Genomic DNA, 15,337 nt, shown 5'->3' with positions numbered 1-15,337 from the left:
GGCACTAGTATGTCAAGGCTAAAACTTGCCTGTACCTTCTGTCACAACCAGCTGAGGAGAAGGGTTGAGAGAGGAGGTCCCGATGACAAAGTATCCCAGGTTGTCTGTGGTGTAACCCAGCAGACTGAAGAACCTGTACACGGTCCCATCATGACCCCCATACAGGATCACTTCTACACCATCTGTTATAGCAGAATAAAAAATTGCTGTTTAAAGTATCCACAATCAACTAAAATCATTTGATAAAGAATACTGATGATGGAGATTTGTGGACAAATTAGATCTTTACCGTCTTTTTTCATCTAAAAACAAATCAGACTGTATATATGGCTTAAACTGTGATGAACACTTAATATCAAATCAAAAATAGGTTGTGATTTTTTATGACACAAAGTGATGGGAGGCACCTATCACTGACCCTGCAGTATTGTCATTGACAGAAAGGGGTCTCCCCAGCATCAGCCAATGCAAGAAATCTTACCTAGTGGAGTGTTGCCTACTCCCCCATCCCACAATTCTATGTAGTCCTGGCTTCCTGTCCTGTTGTTGGCATTCATGTTGACTTCATTGATGATCAAGGTCAAGTTGTCAGGAAACGAGCAGAAGTTCACATCCTTGGGAGTGGAAGGGACTGGCACATACGTCACACTTCAAGGAGGAACAAAAGCACAATGATGGTAAGAGTGATGCATGGGAGAGGGGGCACAATTTACATTCAGTTTGATTTATCTACGCACATTACAAGATCAATACACATTATCCAAGCAGCATCAAATACAGGCAACCAGCCCTTGAAATATTATATGTCTGTTCTAAGATATGACAGATTCTGATACAGAAGCACATATTTCTCTCAGATTAGTGGCCAATTATCAATATTCTTAAAATCAATAGCTGTGATTTTAATCCAGATTTAGTGTCAAATATACCAACAACACTTCACTCACCCATGTTCTCCCCTACACCTTGATGTGGCACTGCCATTCCTATGCCGTGGAAGATTCACAGCCACTTGGTTCCTTCCGGGTGTTAACACATTTGTCAGGTTGTGAAGGGAAGTGTTCTGACCTGAACTGTACACCACAGCATCGATTAGGCTGGCGTTTGCGGCCAGGGTACCACGTAAGAAACTTGTCCTCCGACCCTGATACAGCGCAACTGCATTTGGGCCATTCTGTAAGGAGTAGACATTATTAAATACAGGGCTTGAAATGCCACCTGCATATGTCGATTACAGTAGGGAAAAATGGGGTATTGGGGATTTCTGTTCTCCAGCATATATGGATACTTGATTGCTGTGCAAATCTGTATCATCTAGGAAATTCTAAATAAAGAAGTGAAATTTTTTTCTAAACAGTTAAGAAAATCTACTTATCCAACAGAGCACTGCAGGCAGAGCTGTATCTACACCACTGCAGATATGTACAAAACGTATTTTGAGCCCTGCATAAATGCATATGTCCACAGATATGAACACCATTGTCCAACATCTAGATGTCATCAATCTTAAAATGTAGGCAGGCTTTCAAAGTCCTTGACCTAATTGTGCAGGCAGCCATTCTAACCAGGAATGCTTGACTAAATAGAGTTTCCTGGAACTGGAGACACATGAATATTGTATCACGATTACCCTTGATTTGAGGAATGAAACATCTACTGTGCTGAATATCTATGATGTGCTTTATGTACATGTACAGCATCACTGAAAAACATGCATGCCATCTTCATTATAAGTATCTATGGTAAAAATATAATGTGTATCTCATATAAATGATGCATTCATGTTATCAATGTGATTTAACACTAATGGATTTATACCAACACATTGACAAACATACATGTAATTTCCAAAATCATTAAGTGAATGCAACAATCAAATGGGAAATCTATTATGGTTCTCCTAATGTAATATGCTTGTGGACATTGCAGATGATGAGCTGTCATTATTCATCCTGAATCATCAACCTTCAATAAAACAACAAAACAAAGTCTGCTGAGTCAGCAATGTGTGAACAGTCAAAGAGTAGCCTTTATATCCTGATCTTCCTTTGTTTGCTACCGTGTCTACTCAGACTGCCCATTTTCTTTGTAAAAAAAGAGTGAATCTTGGTACAAAAAGTCTGGTCTCTAGATCAACATCTTAAAAAAGGTGAGAGTTGCTTGCTATGTTAATGCTTCCACAAAATATGGCAAATCTTCTGCTGCCTCTTCACACTTCTTGCACAATTTCTTATGATTGTACTTTTTAAACTTTGTAAAAGAACTTTCTTTACCTTGATGAAGCCTGATGCAGGTGGCTGCACCGTGAAGTCAGAGCTGTGGAGTCATTCCTGTGCTCCCAATCAGGTACAGCCCTTTCTCATCTGTCCTGGCCTTGTCTATGCCAATAGACTTGTACGACAAGCCATCAGCACTATAAAACACCACCACTATGCTCTGCAGGGGGAAGTATGGTCTCCCCTGACTGGACAGCTCAATGTATTCTGTGTCCTCGGGAAGGAGCTTTAGCTCGTTGATGACCAGCGGAGGGAGAGGGCAGCTGTTTGGTGCTGCAGGTGTGGGGACAGCTTCAGTTGTGAAGGACACCAGGCTGAAGTGGTGCTGGGAGAAGCAGCGGGCCAGGGTGTCAACGCCAGTATTTCCTAAAACCGGAACAATTGGAATGTAAACTTGTCATGAAAAAGAAACTTGACTTCAATGGACCATATTGCTGTTGTTTCTGCATCAATTTCTATGTATCATATATGATGAAAAAGATTGACATTTTCTTTCCTATATTATCAAACTCATTATGATTGTAAACTCATGGAATGAGCACCAGTCCTGCTTACATGAGTGGGTTGCAAATGTGCCACAATTTCCCTACTTGTGTATAACGCTATCATCCTGTTGGTATGGGCATGGATGTCAATGATCCAATCAATCAACACACATTCACAGAGCAAGGACCGTTGCAGACTGCCTCCAGGATACAGGAGTACAGCCTTCTAACAGCCTAGCACCAGATTGAACACCTCTGGGGTCAAATTGTTTGCTTTACTAAAGGGTAACCTTCAGTTGGCTCTGATTAATATGTCCTGTGTACTCAAGTTACATTCATAGAATCATACACAAGTCAATACCAAACCAAGAATTAACCTGTTTAATTCAAGTGCTGTTTAACTTTAGTAGCTTAATTTTGGCACTTTATTTTTGCTACCCACTCACGTAAGCAGGCCTGGTGTTCATTCCATGAATTTACAACTATAATAGATTGGATGCCATGGGAAAGTAAATTACACAGGCTTTCAAATGATATATAACACATTAGAAGCAGCAGAAACCACACATTAAATCAGCAGAAACATGATTAACCAAACTTTTTGTGACAAGCTTGGATCATTGGAACAGAATCAATAAGGCACACATTTCATTTCCACTTGATATATATGTCATCATATGATATATATGTGGCCTGTTGTAAAGTAATGCAATATAGAAAGAAACTTCACTTCTTTTACATTGCTGCTAATAAAATCAACATTGAAATACATTGTAACAGGTACTCATACACAATGATTTCTATGCTGTTGTAGCCACTGCCTTTCTGCCTATAGTGTTCAAAAGACTGATTATATAGCATCAAAAACTAAAGACCAAAGAAGATCTGAATGACTGTTAATCTAGGATTCAGCACTTCTTTAGCTCCATTTTAGCCCCATGGTCACTTTCCTCTGCAGATATAGCAGGAAGTAACATCTGGAGCCAAATGGAGCTAAGATAGGGGCCTGTGATTAAAAGATCTGTTCTACACGCCCTGGTCCTTTGGGGCAAATCTGTTCATTTGTACTGGGTAAGATGGATGGATCTATCTAGGATTGCAAAACTATACATATGCTGTGCCATTAGCAGGCATTACATCCCTTTAAGTCTGAAAGTGGTTGTGATGCTGTACAAGGAAATATAGGGAACATGTTTGGCCATGTGCCAAAACTGTGGGTGGCAAATAGCATAAAGACATATACTGTATGTACAAGACAGGAGTAACAATGTTAGGGGATACATGATTCAGCACCAAGGACAGGGAAATCATTTAAGTGCTAAGTGTTACTTTAGGGGCTGCGAGCAAAACAATGGTAAATATTATTTGATGGTGGTGTTAAAAAAATGAGGTTAAAGGATAGCATTAGAGAGAATGTAAATCAGCACCAAGGACAGTGATAAAACACATAAGACAGTTTTAAATTATTGGATTAGATTGGTTTGACTAAATAATGTGGAAAACATCAAAATTACCATGATTCTTCATAATTCACAATGAGTAAGCAGAGAAAATAAAGAACAGGAAGCTGAGTTTGGAAGTGATCCAAATAACAGAGTGTCAGCCTTAGAATAATAACAGGGGGGTTGCACATTTATGAAGAAAGCGTACAGCATATGGATGTTGATTAGTTAACAGAACAAAAGGACCAGCAATTCACACATACCTAAGCAAAATGTTCATTTCTCACCTGTACTTGCTGTGATAGCTGGTTGCTCTGGTGTCAAAACGCTCAAAAGTCTATCCACATCCCTAGTTCCATACACCACAGCATCCACTAGCCCTTCTGTGGTACCATTACTGCCCACAGGGAAATCTCCTAGTCTGAAAAACAACAAGATAATTAACATCTTTCCATGAAGGCATTTACAAGGAATGTTGTGTATGATATATCAGCCATTACAAGCAAAGGGAATCATTAACTCTCAAACAATTTGGAGAACAGCAATGAAATTTCATACCACAGTGAGTCAAGGCTGACAAGATTCTTCTTTATTCAAAATAAGAGTAAATCAATTATTTAAGACCTACTGCATCCACTATCAATATGTTATATCGTAGTAAATACATTTTGTATCAATTTAGAGTTTGTGTCTTAAGACCTTGTTTGACAGTACAATCAGTCAACACTTATTATATATTGATAAAAAGCAATAATACATATATTAGTCATTGTACCTTTTACCATGATAAACGGCTAGAGCACCAGGACTGTTCAAAAACCAAGCTGATCTGTCAATCACTATGTGGGGAGATGGGGTCACATCTGGAGAACCAATCAGGAGGTACCCCTTCCTGTCTGTCCTGTTTCCAGTCAGCTCAATACTGTAGTAAGAACTGTAGATTAAAGCAATCAAATTAGAAGCAACATATAACATGTACATGAATGCACTAGAATCACTGTAATCACCTTCTACAAAATTCAACTTTCTAGGGAATCCAAAACACCTTTGATTGCAATACACAGAGCAGGTTTAAAAGGATGCCCCATAGTCATCTGACCTGTAAGCCAATCATAACAGGCAACACACACACACACGCACTGCTAACAATACTAGTAGGAGATACATGATTCAGCACCAAGGACAGGGAAATCACTAAGGTGCTAAGGTCCAGTGACAGTCTAGGGGCTGCGAGCAAAACAATGGTAATTGTGATTTGATGGTGGTGTAAATGAGGTTAAAGGACTAAGCTCACTATAATTTTTCTACAAAATTGAACATCCTAGGGAATCCAAAATGCCTTTGATTGCAACACACAGTGAAGGTTTGAAAGAATGTCCCATGGTCTGACATGTAAGCCAATCCTAACCGGCAACACACACTTTGAATTTTTTTAAGAGACAGCTCTCCTTGTAAGGAGTCTTCAGAGACCTTCAGGTGAAGAAAAAGTACACATATAAGTTGAAAAGGATTCCAAATGAATGTATATCTGACCTGCTGTTGTGTCCAGAGTACAGAACCACCACCATATTGTCTAGTGCCAGGTTGCCATGACCACCGTCAAACAGTTCTACCCACTCCTGCCCCACCTGTCGTGCACTGAGTTCGTTGACACGTACCTCCTGCTGATGTGCTACTGTACTGTCTACAAACGTCTCGTTTCTGAAGGAGCAGTTCTGGTTGGGACCACCTGGGGTGGGAACTGTCATCCCGAAGGAGGAGACATCCCTACGAACACAGCAGGAGCATCGGCTCAGGGAGAGGTCCAAGTCTCCAGATCTGGGGCTCTCGTTCACCTGTGGTTGCCCTGGCAATAGAATCCTCAGGAGCTCTGTGTCAACGCTGTCGTCTGTACCGTAAACCACAGCATCAACCAAGTTGTCGCTAGTGATGTAGGAGCCTTGTGGAAACTCTGAGGCAGGGGAATGATACAAAGCTATTGCATCTGGGCCATTTTGGATCAAGTTTCTTCTTCCCAAGACAATATCTGCATTTGGAATGTTTTGAGAGCCAATGACAAAGTACCCATCACTATTGGTACGGTAGCCATCCAGGTCTATTGTGTTGTATGACGTATCCTTCCCTCCATTATAAAACACCAGTGACAGCCCATCCAGTGACTGGTTGCCCATTCCTGTGTCATACAGCTCGACAAACTCTGCAGTGTCTCTACCTGTCCCTGGCTGGTCAATGTTGATCTCATTGATGATGACACAGGGAAAACCACACTGGTTTGGTGCACCAGGTGTGGGGGTGGTGAGGGTGAAGGCTGACAGTGACACAGCTCTGTCATTACAGCATCTGCTCAAAGACTCATCCCCTATGGAATGTCCTGGGTCCTGGTGAACAGCAAGTTGCCCTGGGGTTAAGCTGTTGGTCAGTCCCCTGTCGCTGCCAGCCTCTTCCCCATAAACCAACACATCCTCAACATTGTCAGTCTGGATGGGCATACCTTCTGTAAAGTTTCTTCCATCTCTTCTATATAACACAGCAGCACTGATCCCACCTTGAATGAACTGTCTGTCATTACCAAGAGGCAAGTCTGGGGTTGGGACAATTAAACTAGATCCAATGACAAACAAGCCTTGTTGGTTGGTCCTATAGCTGCTCAAGTCCCATGCTCCATATGCTGTATCTGTTCCCCCATCATACAGAACCAGAATTAGATTGTCTAGTGACGTATTCCCTCTGCCACCATCGCTCAACTCGATGAAGTCCCGGTTGTTATCTTCAGGGCTGTTTGTATTTACCTCATTGATAAGGATCTGACTTGCTGTAGGAGCAGGAATCAGTAGAAAGCATCCTATCATATACACGGCCAGAGAAGCCAGCTTCCCTGGTAGCTCTGGAACTGTCATGGTGTACATCTGGAAAATAAATAAAAATGACTGAATTATACAACAACATAAATAACACAAAAATGACTGAATTACACATTATAACCATAATCACAAAATTGTAATGCACTGACAGGACATGGCAACTGGATTTTTTCTGATCAGTCTTTGCAGCAGAAATTTGGACCATACTTAAATATGAAAATTTTGTATGTAGATGACATGGGTATTGTCTATGTCCATTACACCATTGAAGAGGAACAACATAATATATTATGACATATGGATTTCTATCCTTTGATTAGATACAAAAGGAGACAAAGCAGAGCCACACTCTCATAGATTATGGTTTTGATACAAGATTACCACATAATTCCTAATACATGTATCACAATGATGTACACTCATGAAAAATTATCCAATTAGGTAGCTTTCAATCAACTTATATCCTCTTTCAAACAATTATGTTATGTTCATCTCGCGCACCAGAAAAGCTGCTGGATTGGATCATAAGTCACTTTAAGCAGCGCTCGATCAATAAGCATGTTTCAATGACTGGCTTGGGAGATGCAATTTGCTTCCAATTCATAAATTTGAATTGTAATTACTTGGTGTCTGTGGTTGAAAAAATACTGACAAACCTGCACAAGTGACTACTTCTGTACTGGGACCACCTGTCACACTTTTTGGTGGTTCCCTCTTGTTTAGATAGTTGACCAAAGCATTAAGAATGCTATTCTGTCCTGGCTACCTATGTACTGTGAATTATGCTGGTAGTCCCATTTCACTGTACAGGTATATATCAAAAAGAAAAATGATAAAATACCGGTACTTGATTTTTGTCCTTTTAGGAAGAGGTTGCATAAGCCAGTCTTAAATCATGTGCAGTGAGGTTGATCTAACGTACATAACACACCATTACCTTGTCTATCATGTTTTGACACTGAAGCTGGATTAGGCAACCATGGAAATTGTGAAAGGGCATATATTATATGGGAGACATGAGCTGGAGTACACGTATCAGTAAATGTAACAGCAGCAGAATTAATCTGAAAAGGGGAACTGGCAAATACCACAAAATTGAATGCTAGCTTCACAAACAGTTTGTAATAAACTTCTTCTTCAAACATGTCTCATAACAATCACATATCAAAGTATAATCATGCCAAGGAAAAATATGTGCCGTTATTAAAGGGCTGATTACAAAGGAAATACGGTATGACTATAAACACAAAGTCTGCAAATCTCCTGTTATTAAAGTGAAATTGGACACATCAATAATGCTCACCTGTGGCATTAAATCATTTGGTGGGCCACTTTATACTACTTTTAGACATCCAAAATACAAGCACATGCAGTCATTATATTGATTCTAATCCTAGACCGGAACATGATAATTCTTCTACACAATCAAGAATATAGCCTGTTGTTAATTCATTACACCCTACTGGGTACATCTAAGCTACGTAATGTCCTCTTTTGTGTCAAGGGACTGGTGCTGAAATCATGCTAAATCTCTATGAAATCCTCAGTAGTTTTTAAAGATACTTGTGAAGAAAGAAGCTGTCAAAGAACTGACACATCTGATTTATCGTGTTGGCTTACACGGGACAGCAACAAAGTCAGAAAATCAGCCAGGATAGGGCCTGCCATTCATCATGCAAACTCTGTGCCTACTTGAGGGAGTGATCAGCATTGCTTGATATAGATGTTGTCACTTCTCCTTGCAGCAAAGACAGTGAAAGAGTACTTGGCACTATGATGAATTGCTACCCGAGGCCACACTAACTTGACTCCATGGAAGCACCATCTTCAATAGATGATAAATCTGACATGAGACCACAAAAATAATTGGCTTGTATTGCAATGATTGAGTGATTCGTGATGTGGTAAATTTTTCTCAGCTCCTTGAAAATTATTGTAGGAATTTTCAAACTGAATCAAAGGATCTTTTTTGATGCAACTTAAAAGAAAACTTTAAATTCCTTGGATGCTGACCAAAATCAAAGCATGCACGAATGTCATCCATAAAACCTGAATATCTTATGCCCTAGGCTTGTCTTCTCTTGGTCTTCCAATCTACATGTACCAATCACCCCCAGGTTGGATACATCACGCACAAAGATCTTGTGACTAGATCTTACCTAAGTGAGAGGGTGTGAATGATGATTTTAGGTCATACTTTTTAAAACTTTATTCCTTGCTGGCACTTGTACTTTTAAGGCCACACTTTATAAGAGAAAAAAATACAACAATCAACATTTGACACAACTTATTAATTAGATAGGACAATTACAGATCTTGATGGGACAATTACAGACTCAAGGGAGTTTTTTTGCATTTTGCGACTTGCAGTCGCAAAATGCCTTCTGGCCAGTGTAGTCGCCGTTGTGATGTTGAGATGAACGGACCTGTTCAATCCATGCCAAACATTTGTATACCTGTTAAAACAGGCATTTCTTCAACATGTTCGCATTAGCGCAGTGGTAAAGTTTACGCATTCTAAACCAATGCACCCGGTTCGAATCTGGGGAGGTAGATTTTTTTCAACTTTTTTTTTTCTTTTTTACATCCATTAAAATACTAATTTTTACATCCATTTGGCCACAACAATTCATTTCTTTGGTTAACGGATTCGCCGCTTCGTTTTTTTGCCGAATAGAAATAAAAATTTTAAAAAAAACTTTAAAATGCCCCGCAACAGAGCTCACTCAAAAACAGGCAATGTGTAGTGAAATTTGCTGCAGTTCACGCAAATTTTAACAGGTGGCGTCTAGATCTGCTGCAGTTCAGGCACATATGTGAATCTCTCCATGCGCCAATATCAGGTTTAGTTACTCTGTTCTATTTATATGACATTCTAATAACTAGAAAAAAACGTTCACACACGCAAACATTGGCAAAATGCCAGCTTTTTTAAAAGCACTTGTTTTGGAGGGGGTGAGTGTATTTCTTACCTGTTGCTACTTAAAAATAAGTATAGCTGAAGAGAATGAGGTTTGCTCTCTCTGATTGGATGACAGTATACATCCTAAAAAATCTGCTCAAAAATTGGAAAGCTGCATGGAAGTTAAAAGCATACATTGTGTTGCTCCATACTCCCTATAACATCTCCTATATTGACTCAGAGTACAGGAAGATTAATGTAGTTATTATCTAGTTGAAGACAAGTCACCACAGGGAACATTTTGACAGCCTGCTCTGATAGGTTTCAGGTTGCCAGTGGGATGTACTGGGGCAGACACCTGACTTCTCAATGGTTCTTGATATTCATCATAGCAGAGCATAATGGAAATGCAGAACATACTTAATGCTCACTATAAGAACTAAATGACATGATATATGTGTACATATTATAAGGATATAGATCTTTTTAATGGTATGATTGTATATACAGTAGCTTCTATTGTATAACTTTTATACCTTAAGAGACCCCTTAAGTGCTAAGATGCCGTGAGAAGTATACCCAAGTGTACAGTGCACTTTCCTAATGGAGGGTCCTCTGTGGCATCACCAGGGCAACCAGCATCACCAGTGATATCTTCAACGCTCCATTTGTAGTGAAACTCACCCAGGTGAATATTGGGGCCCTGTACAGCCTACTTGCTGTAAGCACTTATTTTCTGGCCAGCTGAGTTCTGAAGTATCAATCTAAGCTGTACAGCTGATGCTCTGCACCTATCAAAGCTATCAAACCACGAAACTAGAGGGTTATACACAATGTAGAAACATAAATTTTAAAGCTACTTCCTTTTGAATAATCTTCCATATTCGCTCAAAGAATAGCCCATATTTCGTGGCAAATTATTATGTACATCTACTACATGTAGTACTCAGACACCATGGGATATAGCTTACATTAACTACTATCAGTACTCAAATGGTTATATCCCTTGAGAATCTGATTTGGAAAGGTTGCCCTGTTGGCCCGATTTTGGTAACAGCTTGTAGACAAAACCGTATTATGCTATTTTCTCTTTACCATAATATGTAAATTTGCAATCATTATGGAGAAATGTCGAACATTTCAAAGACAGTCTCACAGTCCACTGATTAATGTAATCTTATAAGCTACACCAAAAAAGCAGTTGCTCGGGCAATTAGATATGATTTTTTGGATTGATCAAAGCCATATTCAGTAACTTGAGTCTTTTTTTGCTCATCTTATTACCAGAACGTCAAGCTTTCATAAACTTAGTATTATACGTATTCTAGCACCTACAGCCATGAAAATGATACAGTAAACTAAATGTTATTCATCTCCAGTCTGCAGATGCATGATTGAGTTATAACTGCACAGTAGCTGAAACTAAGATCACAACCTTCCTCATTTCACAGTCTGTCTCTCCAATTTTCCTCCCACATTCCCACGGGTAAAGAGACTTCCTGGAAATATGCTTCTGTGTAATACAAAGCAAGGCCACTTACGGCAATGTCATTTTTTAAGTTCTCAGTCAGACTGTGTGAATTGGAAATTTTATGGATCACCATTTGTCTTCAGCAATCTGGTTTGGGCTGACTAGCATACTGCATTGTCTGAGATTTGACTTTTAGTTTGACTTTTTCTGTCAATCTGTGCCTTCTCAATTTTTCAAATCTACTTTCAATTAATTCTCTTTGATAAAACACTCAGATAAAACAAACATATCTGTGAGATGTTATTGAAAATCATTACTTAATATCTTTGTCAAGGCAGAGGACATAAAAATTGCTAACCATTGTCATACATTCTATACCATTCCTTACCCAGGTCCTTCTACAGCAAATCAACCATTCAAAAGTATTATACGGTAAGTTCAATCGCATCTATCTAGGCATGAAAAAAAGGGATCAAATGAAGTTCTTTCAATACTTGTAACTCCACCAGGAGACATCTTGCAACATCTTTGAATTCCCGCCTATTCATAAATTCAGCCCAAGCATGAATTCATATAACTGCTCCACAAGATTGATGCCCTGTAACTTCCCAACACAGAAAATCAATTTTCAGATATGTGTGATGACTGTAATTTGAGAGTCCAGGCCTCTATAATCAACATGCCATTAGGAAGGAAACGCTATGTGCATCGTAATATTGGAATCTGCTTTCCTGAGCCATTACATGTACACAAGAGACACTGATGTCTGACAAGAATGTTCGCATGTGGTAAGTACACCAGGTGCTTAAATGATGCAAGCTGGCAAATTGAGGCCACTTTGCCTAACAATAGTAACATGGAAATTAGCTGGAAGACACAAAAAGTTAATTCCAAGACTTTAATTATTAGACAATTCTTATATACCTACAAGGCACATATATCATTATCAAACATGAAATATGAATATAAATGGTGATAATGAATTCACTACAGTTTGGTATAAAAGTCAAATCAAGACTTAATTCAGTGTGCAACATGGCCTCAATGGTCTTTTCTAGTTTTTATCTATTGATTGTTTATTTCAGGCGCTAAGCATATATCAGTACAAGATAAGCACAAATTGATTCACTTTTGACAGACAGGCAGAACCAATAGTTAGGTAACCAGTACTGAGGCAACACAATGCAGATATAAAAAGTACTTAATATTAAAGTATATGACATAATATGTATTATAGATATGATCTGAGCAAGCCAAACATGTAAACAAAGTAAATGTTTTGGGTCATTTTTCTACATTGTAAGTTGCAGTTATTACACTGCACAGCAATATCAACAATGCACAATTGTTTTGTCCTGAGAAAGTGTTCTTTATGTTGTGTGGCCAGCATATGAAGAGTAAGGCTACCAGAGATGAGGGGACCTGACCACAGCTTAGTTTTGTGTTGTTTGCATTGCAAAGCTTGAAATGTAAGAAAATAATGGGAATATGTTCAACCTGGAAATTAGTTACATACAAATGTCAATTTGAATAGAGATTTTAATTCCAAATATTTCCAGGTTTGGAATCAAAATCCTACAATCCCATGGAGTATGTATAACATTTTACATCTACTAGATTTGATACTTATAATAATCTTTTATTCTTCCTACTTTGCTGGGATTAAAAACTAGGTTATAGAAATTATCATCAAATTCCAAATGGTCAAAAAACATGGCAGCTAGTTTGATACATGTATTTGACTAATCCTCCACAATGACAGACTAACATATTGTACCATATCACTCAAAATAAATGCAACTTACGCCAGCCTTGAGTTCATTATTTGTGGACAAAGGCTGAAAAATGGTGTACTTACGTTCTTGTTTGTGGTTCTAATAACTTATCGCCAGGCTAGTGTATCATTATCTCCTTTCTAAACCAGTTTGATCATATCAAATGACAGTATATTATTGTACTGCCTGTGCCAGGCACACAGTATATTATTGTACTGCCTGTGCCAGGCACACAGCACACTCAAGGTTGAGTCACACTGCCAGTGCATGTAAACAGGTGTGGCACGTCATCTGGTGAAAGGACTAGACCCACCTGTTTGCACACACCTGTGTAACTAGCATCACACATACCACGTCAGACTTATACTTCAGCAGTCACGTACATACTGGTAAAACAGGTACCCTGGGAGTGACTAGACCAACCAGTATTTATATGATATGGGATAAAATCTGGATACAACATAGAATGTGGTCTTCAATAATATGGTGTGACAAAAGGCAGTCTGAGCTATAATTGTAAATAATATTTAGTAGTATGAATTGACCAAAAAACTTCCACTATGCAAATCATGAAAAGACAATATATTAGTATGCGTCTGTAACTGTTTACAGTAAATAGCCTGCTGATATACATAATGTATATAAAAATAATAATTATCCACCCATGCCCAATATGAGAACAACCACATAGCCTGCCGTGCTTGCTATAAAACAATTAATATATCCCAACCACGAGTCAAGAACAGATGGTAATTTCATGCCAGACTTCCTAGGATGAGAATCACCTAATAAATCCCACACCTACTGTCTGCCTGTGCTGCAAACATCACTATTAAACTTCAATCCTGTCATACATTTGCTTTATATAGGAGCTAGCAGCTTGAATCCCCTTTTCATCAGGAATATTGTCATCACACCAGCACACTTGGACTGGGAGTGTTCCAATTATCTGGCAGGTGTCATAGCAGGACGTTTGAGAACCCTGTACTGCTGTCTAGCTCATGTTTTGAAAAATGACACATAAATTCTCAAAAGGGATCTGACTTAGATTGAGGCTTAGACTATCATGATATCATTTTATAGTGCTGTATATGCTGCATGTTGTTTTCTTCTTCTCTAGTAAAAAAAAAAACCAGATAAATAAGGAATAGTAAGATTGACTCACCTGTCTATACCACAGGGTACTATTTTATCAGTCATGCAGCTAATTCTATCACATGTATTTGTCCAACGTCAACAAACTTATCACTGGTTAAACTGGTTTCACTTCCTGACTGATAACAGTGTTTAGTCTATCAATGCAGAACTGTTCTGCATTTCCTACAAAAAAAGGAGGACTGACAGAAAGACAGCTTGAAGACACACGGCAGATCTGTGAGTCATCTACCATCCAGGCAAAGGCATGACATGAATTTTCTGATGAACCAATAAAGTATGATGGTTGATTACAATTAATTATTGTTTGTCCTTGCACAATAAATGACAATTACTTAGGATAGTTCACTCAAAAAAGGTTCATAATATTTGTTTGTGAAGGTTGTGTAACTCTACCTATTTAAAAGTCGTTGCAAGAAAATACATTAATATTAATACAAAAAATTATTCAATTTGAAATGATAACTTGGTGACAAAAAAAGGAAATATCACGAAGAAGTTGTCTTTTCCAATTTGGATCCCCAAAACATGACATGTCAGTTTGGCATTTGAGAGAAAATTTGACTTGGTCAGCTTTCTGCAAACATGCTGTATCCACAATATTGGGCTGCAGGTTGATTTACCGACTTGTCTGGGCTGGTTTGAGATAACATCACTTCGAGGCAGACCTGTCGTTATGCTCCAAAAGTTTGATGGTTTCCCTGCCAGAGACAACCTATTGTTAAATATCATCACATGGGTTTTCATTAAAGCTTGCAAGACAACATTTTAATATAGCATCTGTTTCAATTAGTACATGTTTAGTGAGGTGCTCTCTCTTAGCAAAAATGAACAGTCTTACATAGCTATATGGATGTCCTGTCATCCATAGCTTGAATTCCTTGGTCAGCTTTATTCCAGTACATTGAAATATTATTTTCTGACTAACATTGATTTTCCCACATAGAATTTATATGCTTGTCACTGTCAG

The 15,337-nt window shown here is 38.6% G+C and overlaps 2 protein-coding genes across 5 annotated transcripts in view; both read right to left on the bottom strand.

The window, feature by feature from the left end:
- LOC118410187 overlaps positions 1-1,722 on the bottom strand; it is a 9,211-nt gene extending 7,489 nt beyond the window's left edge. Inside the window, exons 1-4 of the mRNA XM_035811771.1 lie at positions 1,696-1,722; positions 948-1,174; positions 482-648; positions 36-182 (exon numbers count right to left, since the gene is read on the bottom strand). Coding sequence (XP_035667664.1) covers positions 36-182; positions 482-648; positions 948-1,174; positions 1,696-1,722 — 568 coding nt within the window. The remainder of the gene's footprint in view (positions 1-35; positions 183-481; positions 649-947; positions 1,175-1,695) is intronic.
- Positions 1,011-15,337, bottom strand: part of LOC118412221 — a 20,411-nt gene continuing 6,084 nt past the window's right edge. For 2 of the 4 annotated variants that reach the window (XM_035814958.1, XM_035814944.1), the window contains exons 2-6: positions 5,737-7,109; positions 4,979-5,137; positions 4,491-4,624; positions 2,274-2,642; positions 1,011-1,174 (exon numbers count right to left, since the gene is read on the bottom strand). In XM_035814958.1, coding sequence (XP_035670851.1) covers positions 2,311-2,642; positions 4,491-4,624; positions 4,979-5,137; positions 5,737-7,109 — 1,998 coding nt within the window. In that variant the 3' untranslated portion in view covers positions 1,011-1,174; positions 2,274-2,310. Of the gene's footprint in view, positions 1,175-2,273; positions 2,643-4,490; positions 4,625-4,978; positions 5,138-5,736; positions 7,110-7,720; positions 7,867-13,295; positions 13,406-15,337 lie in introns of those variants that run through there. The other 2 variants (XM_035814951.1, XM_035814966.1) reach the window with 2 other exon arrangements.

Source organism: Branchiostoma floridae, chromosome 1 (genome assembly GCF_000003815.2).
Source record: "Branchiostoma floridae strain S238N-H82 chromosome 1, Bfl_VNyyK, whole genome shotgun sequence".
Lineage (NCBI taxonomy): Eukaryota > Metazoa > Chordata > Leptocardii > Amphioxiformes > Branchiostomatidae > Branchiostoma > Branchiostoma floridae.
Note: the sequence above shows the minus strand (reverse complement) of the source record. Positions and strands in the feature narration are given on the sequence as shown.